Genomic DNA, 19,548 nt, shown 5'->3' with positions numbered 1-19,548 from the left:
TGTGGTAATGTACACCTGTAATCCCAGCTACTCAGGAGTCTGAGGCAGTAGTATCACAAGTTAGAAGCCAGCCTGGGCAACTCAGTGAGACCCTGTCTCAAAATAAAATTTTAAAAGAAGGACTAGGAATGTAGCTCAGTGGTAGAGTATTTGCCTGTCATTCAAGAGTCAGTCCAGGACCTCATACATGATACAACAAACAGAAGAATTTACATCTTTTAAAAATTTTAATTAAATTTATAGTGTGAGATTTATAATATATAGTGTGAGAGTAACATTGTGGCTAAAGTGAAGGCTCTGGAGTGACTTCTTGGGTTTTCATCTTGGCTTTGCTACTTATTAGCAAGCTGCTTAACCTGTTTGTGTCTGTTTTTCATCTGTAAAATGAGAATAATATTAATACTTCCTTGAGTTGAAGGGATTAAAGAAGATAATACATGAAAAGCATTTAAAATGTTAACCTGATATCTAGTAGGCACATCATAAACATTACCATCCTTATTCTACCAGCATATGCCAGATTAATGAGTGTCTTGGTAATACAGTCTGTCTCTTACACATTTTGTTGGATTCACATGTTAGCTTTGTCAAAGTTTTGGTCTTAAAAACGAAAAGCAAAAAAGATGCCAACATCATTTATTGTGGAGTACATAACTAGCATTTGGAAAATAGAATGTAATCATTTCTTTGTATTTAAGAACTAGGTTGTGTTCATTTTACCTGGGAAGAGAAAGACAATGATACATAAGATATGCCACTTACTGAGAGTTACTACAGACAAATCATAAAATCACTGCCTCTTCTCTGAAGATAGCTTAACACATAAACCTGTGTAGTCTTGATTACCCTACCTCAGCCCCTAACCTAGTCCCAACAGTACCATGAAGGAGGGTTTTCAACATGTTTAATTGCTGTTTATCAGAAAGTAACAGTGATTTGGGGGAAACTGAAGAGTCTTTGTTGAAGGAAGGGACTGGAGTTGTAGATCAGTGGTAGAGCGCTTGCCTAGCATCTGTGACGCACTGGGTTTGATTTTGAGCACACATATAAATACATAAAGAAAATAAAGTTCCATCAACAACCAAAAAAATTTTAAGAATATTGAAGAAATTAAAATTTATTTAATTTCATTGTCTTTGGAAAGTACACTTCAGCTGTGTCAGACTTATAGTTTATAATGTGTAATTGTTGTAGTGATCTTTTAGAAAATAGTGGATGATAAGCCTGAATGAGTTAATTCCCAAAGGTGAGATTTATTCTTAGGAATGGTTTATTTACATAAGAAAGTTTTATCAATCGTGAAATGTTTACCTCTATATTTTTGTGTGTATAAATGTATATTTTAAATAATGTATAAAATAGATCCAAAAAGAGAAATGATAATTTTTCTTCATCATTTTTAAAGTTGGTTTTCATTGTTTGTTTTAGTTTTATGATTTTAGCATCTTCCTTAAGTTTTTCTCAAGACAAATTTTTATCAGTTGGTATATTGGCATACGTATGTGCCATGAATGAAATGAGGATTTATTAAGAAGAATACTTCTAAGGGCTGGGGATGTAGCTCAGTGGCAGAGCGCTTGCCTCACACATGTGAGGTACTGGGTTCGATTCTCAGCATCACATATAAATAAGTTAAAAAAAAAATAAAGGTCCATTGACAACTAAAAAAATATTTTTAAAAAGATTACCTGTAAAATAAAGTCCCCTTTATCTGAAATAAAATTATACTGGTATCACAAAAACTTTCTTCTTTTACCCAACTTTTAATTACAAATAGATTATTATAAAAAATTAAATTTACCTACAAGTTTAATGTCTTCTAATTTAACGTACACCAATATTTATTTTCTCTCCTTCTTACTTAGAGTAGTCACTGTTACGTTATGGTTTCCTTCCTTCTTTCCTTCATTCTCTTTCCTTTTTAAAAAATAGTACTGGGGATTGAACCCAGAAATGTTCTTCCAATAAAGTTTTGAGACAGGATCTTGCTAAATTGCCCATGTTGGACTGAGATTTGTAATCCTTATGTCTCAGCCTCCCATGTCACTGGGATTACAGACATGGTGCACTCTGCCTTGCCTATTTGCTTATTTTTATGTAATTGATATTGTGCTCTATTCTGTGTCTTGTGCTATCATTTACAATTTTTTAGTTTTGTTTATTTGCTTACTTATTTGTTTTGTTGTTTTGGGGGTTTTGGGTGCTAAGGATTGAACCCAGGGCATCATGCATGCTAAGCATACACTCTACAGTGAATTACAACCCCAGTCTCTTCTTTATAATGTATTCTGATCATTGTTAGAGCAAGTCCTACTTCTTTGTTCCTTCTTTTAGAAAATTAAATTGGGGGTTCATAACCCACTTCAATCTAATGTATGAAATATGATATGTCAAGAGCTTTGTAATGTTGTGAACAACCAATAAAAAATAAATAAAAATAGAAAATTATTTATTCTTGTGCCTTTTCTCTTCTGCATGAATTTTAGAACTGTGAATTCCCTATTTGTCATGTTTCATAAACCTTTTTGAGATTTTGAATGAAATTTAATTGAATTTGCTTTCTGTAGAGAAAGGTTCTATTTTCAGTAAGCTTTTTAAATTTATATGAAATGCTTAAAAACGGATTAAATTCTAGCTATTAGAAGTTACATATAATTTTTCTTATGTAGGAAGATGACGTTTGGAAGAGTCAGTGACTTGGGTCAGTTTATCCGAGAATCTGAGCCTGAACCCGATGTAAAGAAATCAAAAGGTTTGTGGTATTTTTATACTTCATATTAAACCTTTGCTCATGTTACTCACTGGCTATAATTGAAGGACCGCTTAAGTTTAAACTGGTCATAACCACCATATCTTTCACCCCATGTTTACATTCACAAGTTAGCACAAGGGCTGAATGAAGTTACTGAACTGGCTTTACCAAAATGGAAGGCAGAGTAGTGAGAAAAGATTGCTTACCTTTTTATTTAGTGGCAAAATACCCAATCTACATTAGACTCGAGATTTATCTTTATTTTATTAAATTTTCATAAAACCATTGAAAATTATTATGAGATATATATGGAGAATATTAGTAGGTTGAAATTCAGATCCTTACTTCGTTTAATCAGCAGAAGAGTGGCTTGGTCAATTCTAGAGTTAGACTCATATCTTTTTTTTTTTAAGTGCTTTTGTGATTGATTTTAGCTTCCAAACAGTTGATTTATACAGGAAGATTATAGAAACAAATGTGAATCCATTTGGATATGTGATTGGCTGACAATAGTGTCTTGAGTAAAGGATGCTAACTTTATTAAGTAGAAAGTACTCCATTTTAATAAGTGTATTTAAAATTAAGAACTATTGTTAATCTTTCTATTGAATTTAATAATACTAAATTCCTGTTATGTTATCCTATTTTTTTAACCCAACTACAGCTGGGTGATGAATTATACTGCTTTATTTTGATGAGTGCTCTAGGTTAGATCTACATAGTTGAAAAAAATGCAACCAATTTTTTGAAGCAATTTAGAACAGAAAAGGACCTATTACTGGGGCTGGGGATGTAGCTCAAGCGGTAGCGCGCTTGCCTGGCATGCGTGTGGCCCGGGTTCGATCCTCAGCACCACATACCAACAAAGATGTTGTGTCGGCTGAAAACTAAAAAATAAATATTAAAAAAAAAATTAAAAAAGGACCTATTACTTACTTGACCTTATTTATCCATATAATTGATTCTATTTATTTTCTGTTTTGTCAGAGAAGTCTCAGGTCCTCAGTTAAGAAGAATGTAAAGACTAAGGGAAAATATAAACACTTTATTCATCAAATTGCTTGTTTTTTTCCCTCGCCTGTGCTAGGGATTAAATGCAGGACCTCAGGCATGCTAGGAATGTATTCTCTCTGAGCTAGTAAATCACTGAGCTAGTATCTGCAGCCCACTAAATGATTTTTTAGTGCCTCTGTATACTAATATTCACTGAGCATGTTAGAAGGTGCAGATCCTGTCCTCAAGAAACTTACAGTCTAGTAGTTAGGTGTCTTGTCTTGGGTAAAAGATGAATATTGGGAAGAGATAGCCTTGAAATAGAGGAAGTGCTGGATGACCTCTGTGAGACATTGGCCAGGAAGAACTCTTAGTGTCATTAGGTAGCATTTGTCAATGAGGATAATGGGGTCTCCAGTATTAACAGAAAAATCTCTATTTAATTTTTTTTTTTAAAAATCTGGTCTTATACCTCTGACAGCTCATGAAGCAATGTTACTACTCCATATACAGATGTTGGAAATATTATAGGCATAGCATAGGAATTGGGAGTTTGAAGTTAACTTGTTTTATATGAAGTAAGATGTATTATGAAAAAAGGTACACAAGAAATTTTTTCCTAAATCATGATCTCTGCTCAATCTCTTTATTCATTTATTCTAAAAAATTGATGAGTGCCTATTATATATGTCTACTGTTTTAGGTCCTGAGAAGAAAACAGAATTTTTTTTTCTTATAACTTAAATGATAGTGAAGGAGACATTTAAGAGATAATACTGTTTATGTACATGTTTGTAAATATGAGCGTGTGTGTGTGTGTGTGTGTGTGTGTGTAAGCATAAAACGTAGGGTAATGGGCTGGCAGAGTAGTGGGTAGTGGTATTTGAATGGTCTTCAGCAAAGGCCTCACTGAGGCGACAGCATTTTAAGTAAAGATCTTAACCCAATAGGGGAGAAGCTCAGGCAATATCTGGAAGAAGAGTGTTCTTGGCTAAAGAAACAAGGGACAAGACCATTGTGGCTGGAGTGCAGTGAGCAAAGGGATGAGTGGTAGAAGGTGAGTGAGAGACCATGGCAAGGACTGGAAAGTATTGGGGAAACATGGGAGGTTGGATCAGGGAAGCAATGTAATGTGACTTATGTGTTAAAGGGATTGCTCTGGCAGCTGTTTGGAAATAAAGTGTCGCGCTTTAAGAGAGGCAGAGAAACAAAACATTCTGGTCAGAATCTAAGTAAGGGAGGATAGTTGTAGATTAAGCTTAAGTGGAGATTAGGCTGCAAGTGGGCTATATTTGAAGGTAGAGGCAGTAGGTTCGTATCTCTATCAGCAAGCACATCCACCAGTTTACTGGCATTATTACTTTAATCAAGATGTGCCTATATAAAGTTACAAATAGGAGTTTGTTAAATACATCCACATATCTTGGTTCTTCCTTTGGTTTTCCAGATGTCTCAAATTTTTAAGTATTTTTTGGTAATATAGGAGCACAGAGATTGCATTCATTCACTAAGAAGGCATTTAAATGATTCCTATGTGCCAGGCACTGTGCTAGATGTCAAAGATGATATAAATAGGAGGATATAACCTCGGTCTGTTTTTACTGTAGCTTGGTTTCTTCCTTATGACCAGACTTATGAAACAATCAGGCTAAGAACCCTGCAGAATGTTCAACCTTCTGGATTTTCCTGATTATATTATTTATGTTATTGCTCCCTTCCCAGCATTTTTTTTTCTTTTTTTAAAAATATATTTACTTTTTTAAATTTTTATTTAAATTGTAGATGGATCTTTATTTTATTTATTTATATGTAATGCTGACAGTCAAACCCAGTACCTCTTCATAGCATTTCTTGAAAACTAGAAGTTATACCTGAAATTAAAAAAAAAAAAAATTTTTTTGTTATAGATGGACACATTACCTTTATTTTATTTATTTATTTTTATGTGGTGCTGAGGATCAAACCCAGTGCCTCACGCATGCTAGGCAAGCACTCTACCACTGAGCTACAACCCCAGCCTCTACACTGGAAATTTTGATGGTTCAAGTAACATGTCATAAATTATAAGTGCTATGATATGTGATTTATATTTCTACACACACACACACACACACACACACACACACACACACACATTTTTGCAGTGCTAGGGAACTCAGAACCTCTCTTAGGCTAGATGAGAGTTCCCTCTACCACTGAGCTACACCTGTACACCCCCTGCCATACATATATAACATTTTTAAAAAGACTATATTGGTGTATACATTTAAAAATCACCTGAAAATATATGCACAAAATTCAGCAGCAGTTACTTTAAGAAGAGGGAAGGTACCTTTTACTTTTTATTATAACCTTTCCCCCCATGTTTTGAATTTCCTTACATGTGCCTATGTCACTTCACCCCTTTCCCATGGCTTCTTGTGGCACTTGAAATAAAATTTCTCCTCTTACTGTGACTTATGAATGTCTCCTTCTGTCTCTATTACCTTACTATGAACTACTCTTTCTTTCACAGACTAAGCTCTAATTCAACTATCTTTTATTCTTTTTCTGAGGTCTCTTTACATTTAGGGCCTCTGCAGCTGCTATTTTCCTCTGCCATGACTTTCATGCCACAACTGGCTCCTCCTTTTCTCAGCATAGTCTCTTCAGGGAGCCCTTTCCAACCTCAAGATCTAAAATCATCTGTACTACTAACATACCACTTCTTTCTTATTCATTGACTGAAATTATTTTATAATTCTTATAATCTATTTTTCTCATAACTGGAATATTGCCTCTGTGAGAGAAGAGATTTTATCTGTCTTATTTGGCACTATATTCTCCAATTTTAAAATTATGCCAGCCAGGTACATAGTTACTTATTAAATATTTTTTGATTGTATTAATTGATTTTTAAGAATTCCATTAGAGGGGATGGGAGTGTAGCTTGGTGATAGAGATCTTGCCTAAAATGCATAAGACATGAGTTCAATCCACTGTACCACCAAAAAAAAAAAAAAAAAATCATTAGAGATTATGGATGACAAAATTCTGGACTACATAATTCCATTTAAGAAAAAAAATCCAGGAGTTGGGGTTGTGGCTCAGCAGTAGAGCCACATGCCTTGCATGTGTGAGGCACTGGGTGGGTTCGATCCTCAGCACTAAATAAAAACAAATAAACAAAATAAAGGTATATTAAAAAAGAGATAATACATTTTTTAAAAATCCAATTCCTAGTACCACAGAATAAAGAAAAAAAGAATTCTTAAATTTGGCTGCCTTTTGCACACTGAGACCCTGAATTTTCTTACCCAGATTACTTTCTTCTTACGATACTCACAGAGGCTTCTCTCTCTTCTCACACCCAAATAATGAATATTTCTTAGCATTTTCAAGCTCATGCAATTTAGATAATACATTGATATATACCACCTCCCCATTCTATAGATGAAGTAATCAAGAAATGGGGAGATGTAATTTGTTCAGAATACTGTCTTGATAGTAGTTGTTTACAGCAATTTCCCCTTCGTTTACTTTCTTCTCCTTCCTTGCTAAGTATAGCTGGACAGAATGTTTGTCATTTACCAGCCTGTAGTTTTAATTTGGGTTTTGCATCTCTGATAATACAGCACTGAGGAAGAAAAAGTAGAATTTTGAGAAGAGTGTATATCAGAGGCTTTTTAACAAGGTAATTTAAAAAGTTACATTAAAAATCATCTCGGAGAAAGTGTAACAAGAAGGAATTATAGAAAGATGTTGTGAGCTAAAATAAGAATGAATTGTGGTTGGGGAGTGATTGGTGTCAGAAAACACAATGCAGCAGGATTAGGAGTAATTCGAAGAGGATTTGAAGTTAGTGGTAGCGTGAATTGGAAAGAAGGTCAGATTCATGAGGCTTCCAAGGATAAGTTCAAGAGACTGCATTTCAAGGTGGAATTTAGTAGCATTTTTACTATGCCAGCAATGGAACCCAGTGAGTTCCCCACGTAAGCTAGGTGAGTGCTCTGCTGCTGAGCCACATCGCCAGCCCTATGTTGAGTAGTTTAACATAGATTCTCTGAAAGAAAAATTTAAGAGAACACACCAAAAAAAGAGTAGATAAGAGGTAGATGATTTTATAACATGTGAAATTTGAGATTCTTTTATATAATTTGGAAATAAGGATTTGATGCTCAAGGAGGAAATTCTGAATTATTTGCATATTAAAGGAGGTTTAAAGCCATAGAAATAAGGCTTTGATGCTCAAGGAGGAAAATTTGGAAATAAGGATTTGATGCTCAAGGAGGAAATTCTGAATTATTTGCATATTAAAGGAAGTTAAAGCCAAAGAAGGGAATGAGATGTCCAGAAAATTACAAGTTGGAAAAAAAGGGGGGGGGCTGACAATGGGGATCCTGGATAAACTCCATGTTAAAGGGGGAACACAGAATTGTCATGGAAGATATAGGTATTAGAGGTAAAGAACAGAGTGTCAATAAGAAAGAGACTGTCAGTAGTGTGACTCTGCAGATAAGCCTGATAAGAAAGCAGTGCATTGATTAATTGAACAGCTGGGTGAAATTTTAGGCAAAGCATTTAACACTGTGGCTCTGTTTGTCCTCATTGATAGTAAAATTTGACCAGACCAGTATTTGACTGTATTTCAAGTTGAGTTATACTGTGGCTTGGATAGAGATGACTATTTAAAATTTTGTTCTCATCCAGTTCATTTAGGTAATCCAACTTATAACAACATGATCTGTACTAGAAGACTGTATAGGAACTGGTCTAAAGGTTTAAAAATATAATAAATGTGTTGTTATCTGCCGGGTTTCTGATCTCACAACAAAAAGGCTCAGGGGTCACTCCAGTTCAACTGGGCTAACTGGGCTGCACGAAATAACCACACAAGAGACACAATACCTTTTTCTTTGGGGTCACTCTGACGGCTCCTCTGACCTTAAGGGTCCACAGAAAGAGAGAGAGAGAGCGAGCGCGCGAGCGAGCACACACATGCTGACCCCTTTTATTGAGGAGAAGTTATTTAAATGAGGCAAGGGGTCAGGTTTCAGGGGGCTGAGTCTATCTTCATGATGTCCACTGTTAGCAGGTTGACTGACACCTGGGTAGGCCACACCCAAGGGCACAGTAAAAGAAGGGGACACAAGGCACTTCCATGGAAGATTCTATCCTAAACAGGGCAAGGGATTATATTACAAAGGAACAGGTAAGCATAGCTTTACCCCTGGGGCTGTAGCAAGACACACCCATGCACAAGACACTGACCCTCGGACTCAAGAAGGGTGGGGAAAGCTCTGCCACATTTCTGCAACTGAGCGCCTCAGCACCCAGCCAGGGATTGTAACTCAGTCATGTGTAAGGTTGGTCTCCCACAGTTATCTCCTGATGTATTGCTAGTTTCTTACCTAAGATCAGTGTCCTGGTTAGATGTTTTTTGTTTGTTTGTTTGTTTTAATGTTTACTGTAAATTTGACTCTAGATGATAATTTCTTTCATCAGGTAAGGAGAGTAGGGAAAAAAAATCTAGAATTCTGAAATAGCTTTTCAAAAGCACTTCTATGATATTTGTAAGGTAAATACTTTGTTATGGAACATACAGACATACTTGGTTTTTACCAATGGTAATATTCCTTAATGTTTTGGATGGGATCATACTAGAAAAGAATATCCATGTCTAAAAGTAACAGCTTTTAAATAAGAGCATTTTTAATGTAAAATTATGTATGAAATCTGTATTCAATTTTGCTTTGTTACTAGGATCCATGTTCTCACAAGCTATGAAGAAGTGGGTACAAGGAAATACTGATGAGGTAAATTCTACTTTTAGTATAAAAAGATCCCTTTTATAAATGCTACCCTTTTCTAAGAAAGGTTTTAAGTTTTCTCTTTCTTTAGTTCCCATGTTTAAACAGCTTGACATATCTGTGCTCCCTTATCCAGAATATAACAAGAAAAGAAAGGCCCTTCTTAGCAACTAAGAATTGCATGGTGATGATAAGAATGATTCTAGACCACAGGACTTCAGTACAGAGACTATGGCCATTGAAGGATATCAGTCCATTCAAATTTCCATCAATCAGTAGGCATGGATCATATTGCAGAAACAAAAGCTGTCCTTCCCCACTCTGATTTTACTTTCAAAAGTGGAGGCTTGCTTGAATAGCCATCTCTCATTGAGAGATGGGAGTAGAAAATGTAAAGTGTTAGATTTTGACCTTCTAACACAAAAGTAGTCATATTGGCTGACTCTAGAAAATAATAGCTGACTCTAGAAAAAATACATGGAAAAATATTTGTTATTAAAATTATATCTCTATATGATTGATTTTGGACCTCTAATTATGTGCATCTTGATCCATCTAATGAATAACCATTATCATCAGTTTAAATTACTTCCTTTAGGCCCAAGAAGAGCTAGCTTGGAAGATCGCTAAAATGATAGTCAGTGATGTTATGCAGCAGGCTCAGTATGATCAACCTATGGGGACATCTACAAAGGTAAGGATGATTTCTATTCTGAGTTAGCTTGTATAAAACTGAAAAGAATTATATTCCAAATGTATAAAAATTAAAAAGGACATAGGGTACATCTGTGTCTGCCTTTGAAGGGTTAACTGCTATAGGAATTGCCTTCTCACTATAAATAATTATAAAACTGATAAACTAAAAACAACTTATTTTCAAATATTGAACAGTAGGCAATATAGGACTATAATCCTTGAGAGGAGAATAATATTGAAGTGATACTTCCTTCACTGATTAGAAACAGTTTATAAAGTACACAGAGGGAAAAAACAAACAGTGCCCCATAGGTTTATTGAATTAAGGAATTAGAAGTCAAAGTTGGAAGAGCTGTTGTGACTAGAAGTTATAGGACAAGGTACCAGAAAAGAGGGAGTGGCCTAGAAAGTGAGCTGCAGAGGAGAGTCCTCTCAAGTCCTTGGCCAAATACTAATCTCTGTATATGTGAAGTAAAAATGCACATATCTAGGGAAAGAATCCCTAGAAGTTAAGATGCTAAGTCATGCTGGCCATAATATTATATAAAACATTGCATAGTGTCCTCACAAAGGTTATGTCTTATTACTAGAGCTAAATTAGCCCTAGTAATTTTAAACTTGACCAAGTTTAAAAGCAAATTTTGAAAGGATTGAAATGCTCTATGAATAACAACTGCATGCCAAGACAATCTTCCTTAAAGGAATACAACAAAATTGAGCACTCCACAGTATAAAGTTACAATGTTTATCATCTGATCAAAAATTACTAAGCATGAAAGGAAGCATAGACTGGACCCATAACCAGGGAAGATTCAATCATAGAAACAGGCTCAGAAATGAGAAAGATGCTGAAATTAGCAAAGGCCATAAAACAACTAGTTTAAAAAGACTCAAATGGAATTTCTTGAAATAAAAAAATATTGTATCTGACCTGGCACAGTGGTATACGCCTGTAATCCCAGTGGCTCTGGAGGCTGAGGCAGGAGGATCACAAGTTCAAAGCCAGCCTCAGCAATTTAGCGAGGCAATAAGCAACTTAGCCAGACCCTGTTTCTAAATAAAATACAAATAGGTTTGGGGTAGAGTGACCCTGGGTTCAATCCCTGGTTACACCCCCCCCAAAAAAAAAATTGTATCAAATGAAAAATACTGCATGAGATAAATACCTTCTTAGAAGCCATAAAAGGATTAGTGAAAAACAGTGGAAACTATCCAAAAAGAAGTACAACAGAGAGAAGACTGGGAAGAAAAAAGTATAATCCCGATTACTCAGAGTGTGAGGCAAGAGGATCACAAGTTCAAGGTCAGCCTCAGCATTTAGCAAAATCCTGCCTCAAAAATAAAAAATGAAAAGGACGGGGGATGTGTGTAGCTCAGTGATAGAGTGCCCCTGGGTTCAGTCACTAGTGAGGGCTAGGGAGGGAAGCCGAACAAATAATGATTAAAATTTTTCATATTTGATGAAAATAAAAATATTAATCTTGTCAAAATGCAAACAAGCCAGAAGATAGCTGAACCAACATCTTTAATATCCAAGAAGAAAAATAGCCTAAACAGTGAAGATATCTTTTTAAATGAAATAAAAATAAAGACTTTTATCAAATGAAACCTTAAAGAAATTCATTTTTTGCAGACTTACAATTAAAATAAATCTTAAGAAAGTTCTTCAAGGAGGACAGAGTGGTACCAGCTAGAAATTTCATCTGTAAATAAATGAGTAACTAAGTTGATCTTGTTCCCCCACCCCTTTCTTTTTTCTTTTACACATTTTACTGGGAATTGAATCTAAGGGTTGGCACATGCTAGACAAACGCTCTACCACTGAGGTACATCACCAGCCCTATTTTGTTTTATTTTTTATTTTGAGACAGGGTCTTGCTGGTTGATCAGGCTGGCCTTGAATTTGTGATCCTCCTTTTTACATTTTTAAAATATATTTTTATGTTTAAGAGGCTTTTTTGTTTGGTTGATTTTGGTTTGGTTTGAGTTTTTTGTTGTTTTTGGCTTGTTTGTTTTTAACGTACTAGAATTAGAATTCAGGGGTGTTTTACCCCTACAATCCCTGCCCTTTTTATTTATTTTGAGACAGGGTCTTGCTATTCTGGCCTTGAAATTAGGATCTTCCTGCCTCAGCATTCTGAGTCACACAGATTATATACCACCATTTCCTGAAAGAGATAATTATTTAAAGGCAAACAATAACAGTGTATTGTAGGGTCTATAACATACATAGAAGTAAAATGTACTATAATACAAAGAACAGGAAGGAAGAAGTGAAAATAAACTTTTAAGATTCTAACTTTAAAGATGAGGTCGTATGATGTACCATAAACCTTAAGAGCAAACATAAAAAATGAGTTGTATAAGTGATAAACCAATAGTGAGAGATAAACCAAGCCCCCCAAAAATACTGAATCTAAAAGATACAGGAAAAGAAGAAAAAGAAGAAGAAAGAACTGGTAGGACAAATAACAAGATGATAGATTTAAACCAATCATATTAATAATTACATTACAAATGTAAATGAGAGATTGTCAGATTGGATAATAAAACAACAGGTTTAAAGTAAAAAGTAGAAGTAAAAATAAATGTTATGCAGACACTATCAAAAGTAAGCTGGCCAGATGCAGTGGCGTATGCCTGTAATCGCAGTAGCTTGGGAGGCTAAGGCAGGAGGATCAAAAGTTCAAAGCCAGCCTCAGCAATGGCAAGGTGCTAAGCAACTCAGTGAGACTCTAACTCTAAATAAAATACAAAAAAGGGCTGGGGATGTGGCTCAGTGGTCGAGTGCCCCTGAGTTTAATCCCTGGTACAAAAAAAAAAAACAAAAAAAAACTGAATAGCTATTTCTAGAAATTAGAGTAAACTTTAAGGAGTATTACCAGACATAAAATCATCCAGAAAATATGAATACATCAATAACAGCTTCAGAATACATGAAGCAAAACTGAGAACTGTACGGAGAAATACCACAACCCCATAGTAACTGTTGGAGATGTCAACGGTTCTTTCTCAGTAATAGAATTTAATGTGCACATGGAAGATTCATCAAGATATTCTTAGCCATGAAACAAATTCAGTAAATTTTAAAGGATTGAAATCATTCTATCTCTGGTCACAAAGAAATTAAATAGAAAATCAGTAACATAGCTGGAAAATCCTCACATATTTGGAAGATAAACCACACACTTCGTAGTAACCCATAAATTAAAAAAGAAATCAAAAGGGATGTTAGAAAATGTTTTTAGACTGAATAAAATGAAAACCTAACCTAATAATTATAGGATAGTGCGAAAGCTATCTTAAGAGGGACCTTAATAGCATTAAATGTTTATTTTGAGCATTCAAAAAAAAAAATCTGTCTCTTAAGGAACTAGAAAAGGAGAAAACCTAGAGAGCTGAGCGCCATGGCACATACCTGTAATCCCAGTGTCTTGGGATGCTGAGGCAGGAGGATTGCGAGTTCAGAGCCAGCTCTGGCAACTTATCAAGGCCATAAGCAACTCAGTGAGACCCTGTCTTAAAATATTATTTAAAAAAGGGCTGGAGATGTGGCTCAGTGGTTAAATGCCCCTGAGTTCAATCCTTGGTATCAAAAAAAGAAAACCTAAAGAAAGCAGAAAGCAGGAGTAAGTATAACAGAGTGAATATCAGTAAGATAGAAAATAAGCAAACAATTACCTTTTTGAAAAATCCAGCTAAATTAATAAATCTTTTGCCTGACTAATTAATGGCAAATATGAAGTCAGGAATGAATTAAAAGTGCCAGGATTGAAAGAGAAGACATTACCACAGATTCTATATTTATTAAAATGACAATAGGGGAATCATCTCTACTCTCCTATCCCAACCAACGATGGACAACAAAGATGGCGGCAGGAACCAGCAGTTACTGGGAAGATCTCAGGAAACAGGCTCAACAGGTGGAAAATGAACTTGACTTGAAACTAGTTTCCTTCAGTAAACTATGTACAAGTTACAATCATAGCAGCATCTGAAATGGAAGATGCAACAGGTATAGTTCTGACACAACACCGTTTTTAAATAGATCAAGCCAAGACAGAATGTTTGAGACAATGGCAATTGAGATTGAACAACTTTTGGCAAGGCTTACTCAAGGATAAATGATAAAATGGCAGAATATAACAGCAGTGCAGATATTTCTTCCTTGAATGCAGCGCTGATGCATAAGTTACAGTGAAATAGAGACATATTACAGGATTAAACCTATGAATTTCATAAAACCAAAGCAAGCTTTATAGCAATACACTAAAGGGAGAATCTTATGGGATCAATACAAAAAGATATTGAGTCATATAAAAGTGCGTCTGGAGTAAACCAAAGAATTGAACTATTTCTCAAAGAACATGACTACCTTAGAAACTCAGATCATCCATAGAAGAAACAATAAGCATTGTTATGGCAATAAAAGGAAATATGACTTCACAGAGAGGAATGTTGAAGTCAGTTCACAGCAAAATGAACACTTTGGCCAATTGTTTTCCCTGCTCTGAACAGGCTGATCCACAGGATCAACCTTAAGAAGCAGTGAGACTCACTCATCCTAGATGGTGTGATTGGTGTCTGTACCATCCTATTGTTGCTGTATGCTTTCTGTTGATGGGACATCTCCATGGACTCTTGATGACCACCACTTTCACGCCCTGATTTGGAATAAGGAAAAGTAGGACAGAGAAGTTGATTGTCCTGATGATTAATCTGACCACCCGGGTGAACTCAAACTAATATATCAAAAACAGAACTAAAACCAATCAAAAACAGAGCTGGTGATGCACATCTATAATTCCAGCATCTGGGGAAGCTGACACAGGAGAATCCCAAGTTCAAAGCCAGCCTCAGCAACGTTGAGGTGCAAAGCAGCTGTCTCTAAATAAAGTACAAAAAGGGCTGGAGATGTGGTTGTGCCCCTGAATTCAGTCCCGGATACTACCCCCCCCCCCAAAAAAAAAAAAAAGCTTCCATGCTTCAGTGATAGTGTTGAAGCCTGATGACAAGCCAGATCTTATAGCTGGACTCTTCAAAATGACAGGTTTCTCTATGTCCAAAGACTGCTTTCTTTCAGTCACCTGATTGAGTTATGAATAAAAATAATTATTTTATTTAACACTCATGATGAGAAATCACAAGTCCTTTCTTGAAAATCTGGGCTATAGATTTCTGTTCTCTGTCCCCAGCTTTTTTGATAGTCAAGGAAAACTCCATTTTTCACAGATTCTTTTGAGATGCTGATAAGCCAACAACAGCATGTTTGAGGTTATCTGAAATGGAGAACACAATAAAAAAGCTTTTATCTTTTCTTTTTAAAAATTGTGAGTACACTGGGATTAACTATATTATTAGAAAATCATCAAGAATGACAGGCCTTTTTTTAAAGGAAGCATCATGGCTTTGACTGTTTTTTTCTTCCACTACAAGATAATGAAATCTACTACTACTGCAACAAGATAATGAAATCTTAATTCTACCATGACAAAAGAAAAAAACTAATAACCAATGTCTGTAACATCCCCAATTTTTTCTATTATGTCAGCATTAACGCTGGTAACTGGAAGCAGGGGGACTGCTCAATTTTCAGTGAGATTTATTCAACAAACCACATGCAAAAAGACATTCAGGAGTCACTATCCAGATAATCTTTTGGTAAATGCTCCACAACTTAGGAGCAAAGTTTAAGAACTACTGCCTGCTGTATCAAGAATTCTTGTGTTTTTTGAAAATCTATTTATTCCAAATCTGTTAAGCTTTTCTAGATATCCAGAGAATGATTTTACTATTGAAGGTGCCTGTGACAGAATCTGTCTATCTGCACCTGTCTTCTATTACCATTCTTGGACGGTGACAAAATTGTAAACTACTCAACAGAATTGTTTCCCAGTTTAACCATTTCTTAGTCTGTAAATTCATTAGTTGTCTTACTGAACTACCAGGTAGTTTAAAGACTTCTAACATCTACACTCACACCAAGAGAAGGCTGCTGCTCTTCCCCATTGGAATTTACTATGTTTATTTCAGCTTCAGACCGTGCCACAGGGAATGAGGACATTAGCTTGTCATTCTTCACTATGGTGTGTATACACTGCTGTTCAGGTGAACTTGATGACTGGCTGAGAGGCTTATCATTCTTGTGTCAAAAGTTTTATTATATTCTGGGTACAGAGGGCATTTAATATATTTTTCTTAACTATGGGGTTTATTTTTATAAATATAGGTCAATTGATCAGTTTAATGACTGGGGATGCCCTTAAAAGAAAGTTTTCTCATTGTGAATCTTAAGAGTCAGGGAAGTAAGTTCATTTGTTACAGTCTATTTTGGGAAAACAAAACTTCTCTCCCCTGATATTCCATTATCTTTGATTTTTCAAAGGGCCTTGATTTTATTGGTAGTTGTGCCTCAGTTAAAATTTATGGGAATTTTGTTGCTATATAGTTGGCATTTTTAATATGTGAAGTATCATAAATAAAGTTATTTATTTAATTTTTTTAAATGACTGTAGGGATATATTATCAACAACTTCATGCTAATAAGTTTTTAAATTGTTTTTGTAGTTGTAGATGGCAGAATGCGTTTATTTTATTTGTATATGGTGCTAAGGATCGAACCCAGTGCCTTGCACATGCTAGGCAAGCACTCTGCCACTAAGCTACAGCTACAGCCCCATGCTAATAAGTTTAATAATTTAGGGAAATGGAGAAATTCCTTGACACAAATTACCAAAGCTCATGCAAGAAGCAATAGAAAACCTGAGTAATGACTACATCTATTAGATTGTGTAGTTAAACACCTTTCCACAAAGAAAGTTCTAGGCTCAAATATAATTTAAAGAATACCAATTCTAGGCAAAGTTCTAGGAAAATAAAGAGGGGGTTCTCATTCCTGACTCCTTGTGTAAGACCAGAATTACCTAGACACCAAAAATCAGACAAAAACATTGTAAGAAAACTACAGACTAGTTTCCATCATGGACATACACATAAAATTCTTGACAAAAATATAAAGAAGCTAATCCAGCGATACATAGAAAGGGTAATACATCATGACAAGTAGGGGATATCCTAGAAATGCAAGGTTCTTTAACATCTGGAAATCGATTTGTATAATTTACCCTGTTAACATGATCATCTATAGATGTAGAAAAAGAATTTGGTAAAACTCAACAGCCATTGCTAACAAAAACTCTTAGGACACTAGGAATATAAGAGAACTTCCTACATCTGATAGCACCTAATAGCTATTAATAGGTTTAATGGATGAGGGGGGAATGTACAGTCAAGGCAGTATAGTATTTGCATGAAGGTGGACATTGGTCAGTGGAGCAAATAGAGTGCAGAAGTAGACCCACAAGTAAGCCAATTGATTTTTAGAATATGTGCCAAGAGAGATTCAATTGGGGGAAAAGACAATCTTTGTCAGTCTATGGTGCTGAAACAACTGGTTTTATATATACAAATATGTAGAAAAAATAAACCTTGGCCCTTACAGCATATATAAAATTTAACTCAAAATAGATCATGGACTTAAATATAAAAGCTCAAACTCTAAAACCTGTGGAAGAAAATTTTCAGGATTTTGACATAAGTCAAAATCTTTGCCTAAGCAAAAATCTCTTAAGTCATATCCAGTGTGAGCCATCAAATAAGGGGCAAAGTAAAGATAAACTGAACTTCATCAACAGTGAAAGCTGCTCTTCTGTTAAAAAGGGGAGGGGGGAGTGCTGGAGTTGTGACTCAGAGGTAGAGTGCTCACCTAGCATGTGTGAGGCTCTGGGTTCGATCCTCAGCACCAAATAAAAATAAAATAAAGATTAAAAAAAAAAAAAGATTCTGTTAAGAAAATGAGAAAACAAAGCTTTGGATTAGAAGAAGGTATTTGCAAACATCTTTCTGATGAAGGAATTTTATCCAGAATACATAAAGAATCCTTAAACTGGAGGATGCAGTGACACAGATAATCCCAGTGTTTTGAGAGCTAAGGCAGGAGGATTAAAAGTTCAAAGCCAGCCTTAGCAATTTAGAGTCTGTCTCAAAATTAAAAAAGTTTGGGGACGTGGTTCAGTGATTAAGTACCTCTGCATTAAATCTCTAGTTGCCCTCCCCTGCCCAAAAAAAGAATCCTTGAAATCCTAAGATTGGCAATATGATTTTTTAAAAAATATTTATTTCTTAATTGTAGTTGGACACAATATCTTTGTTTATTTATATGTGGTGCTGAGGATCAAACCCAGGACCTTGCATGTGCTAGGCGAGCACTCTACCACTGCCACAACCCCAGCCCAGTAGTATGATTTTTTTAATGGATAAGAACAAACACTACACAGAGAAGATATATGGATGTCAAATACTCACATGCATAAGGCACCCAATATCATTTTTTTAGGGAAATGCAAATTAAAGTTAGTGATATTCTACTACATACCCAAAAGAAAGCTGATTAAAAAGAGTGACATTAATTACCATATATTAGCAAGAATGTACAACAATTTTATTATTGGTGGGAATAAAAAGGACAGCAAACACTTTGAAAAACAGTTTGGAAATTTCTTATAAAGTTAATTGTAAATTAACTAGCCCGATATATTTTCTTGGGAAATCTGGTGTCCAATTTTTTTTTTTAAGTTTTTCTTCTTAGATTGATCATATTCCTCAGAGAAAACTCAAGATAAAGTGTAGGCTGCCAGGTTTTTAGGAGCAAAAGAGGGCTCAGTGTTATATTCACCCCTTCCTTGATCACCCTTTTCTCAGTACAGCATCTTTGCCCTCAGGTGTGTCTAACCTACTTTGCTCAGAGATCTCAGGCTTTTCTGCTGGCATTAGGGGTAGTTGCCTGACTGGATAGTTTGTAGAGTAATCCATTGAGGTGTTTCTAATTCTAACTTTTAACAAGTTCTCATGCTTGTACCCATTCTCATTTCCCTTATTGGGTACAGGTGCCATCACTTTCCCAGGCAAGGTTGCTCCTCAGCTTCTCTAGTTTTAGGATTGAGATTTTCAATTCTGCAAAAGCTGGTTTCAAGAAGGAGCAAGCTTGGTTTGGTGGCACATGCCTATAATCCCAGTGATTGCAAGTTCAAGGCCAACCTCAGCAACTTAGTGAGACCCTGTCTTAAAAATCAAAGTGTCTGGGGTTGTGGCTCAGTGGTAGAGTACCCCTGCATTCAGTCCCCAGTACCACACACACACACACACAAAAAAAAAAAAAAAAATCCATTTTTTTTTAAATTTTCTGTAATGCTAACAATTGAACCAGGGCCTTGAGCATGCTAGGTAAGCATTCTGTCACTGAACTATACCCCTAACCCC

General features: G+C 35.5%; 1 protein-coding gene and 1 pseudogene across 3 annotated transcripts in view; both read left to right on the top strand.

Annotated features, from left to right (window-relative positions):
- Positions 1 to 19,548, top strand: part of AKAP10 (A-kinase anchoring protein 10) — an 86,503-nt gene that overhangs the window by 58,008 nt on the left and 8,947 nt on the right. Inside the window, exons 12-15 of one of the 2 annotated variants that reach the window (XR_014019376.1) lie at positions 2,670 to 2,752; positions 4,696 to 4,802; positions 9,488 to 9,540; positions 10,133 to 10,182. Coding sequence is in view for 1 of the 2 variants with exons in the window: in XM_081271513.1 (XP_081127639.1) it covers positions 2,670 to 2,752; positions 9,488 to 9,540; positions 10,133 to 10,228 (232 nt within the window). In the remaining variant the exon portion in view is untranslated. Of the gene's footprint in view, positions 1 to 2,669; positions 2,753 to 4,695; positions 4,803 to 9,487; positions 9,541 to 10,132; positions 10,229 to 19,548 lie in introns of those variants that run through there. The other variant, XM_081271513.1, reaches the window with a different exon arrangement.
- On the top strand, positions 14,100 to 14,851 carry LOC308635463 (Golgi SNAP receptor complex member 1-like; annotated as a pseudogene). Its single transcript has one exon. The product of its transcript is annotated as a Golgi SNAP receptor complex member 1-like (transcript).

The sequence above is a fragment of the Spermophilus citellus genome (assembly GCF_964194105.1).
Source record: "Spermophilus citellus genome assembly, chromosome: 17".
Lineage (NCBI taxonomy): Eukaryota > Metazoa > Chordata > Mammalia > Rodentia > Sciuridae > Spermophilus > Spermophilus citellus.
The sequence above is the reverse complement of the archived record's forward strand: the minus strand, read 5'-3'. Positions and strand labels throughout refer to the sequence as shown.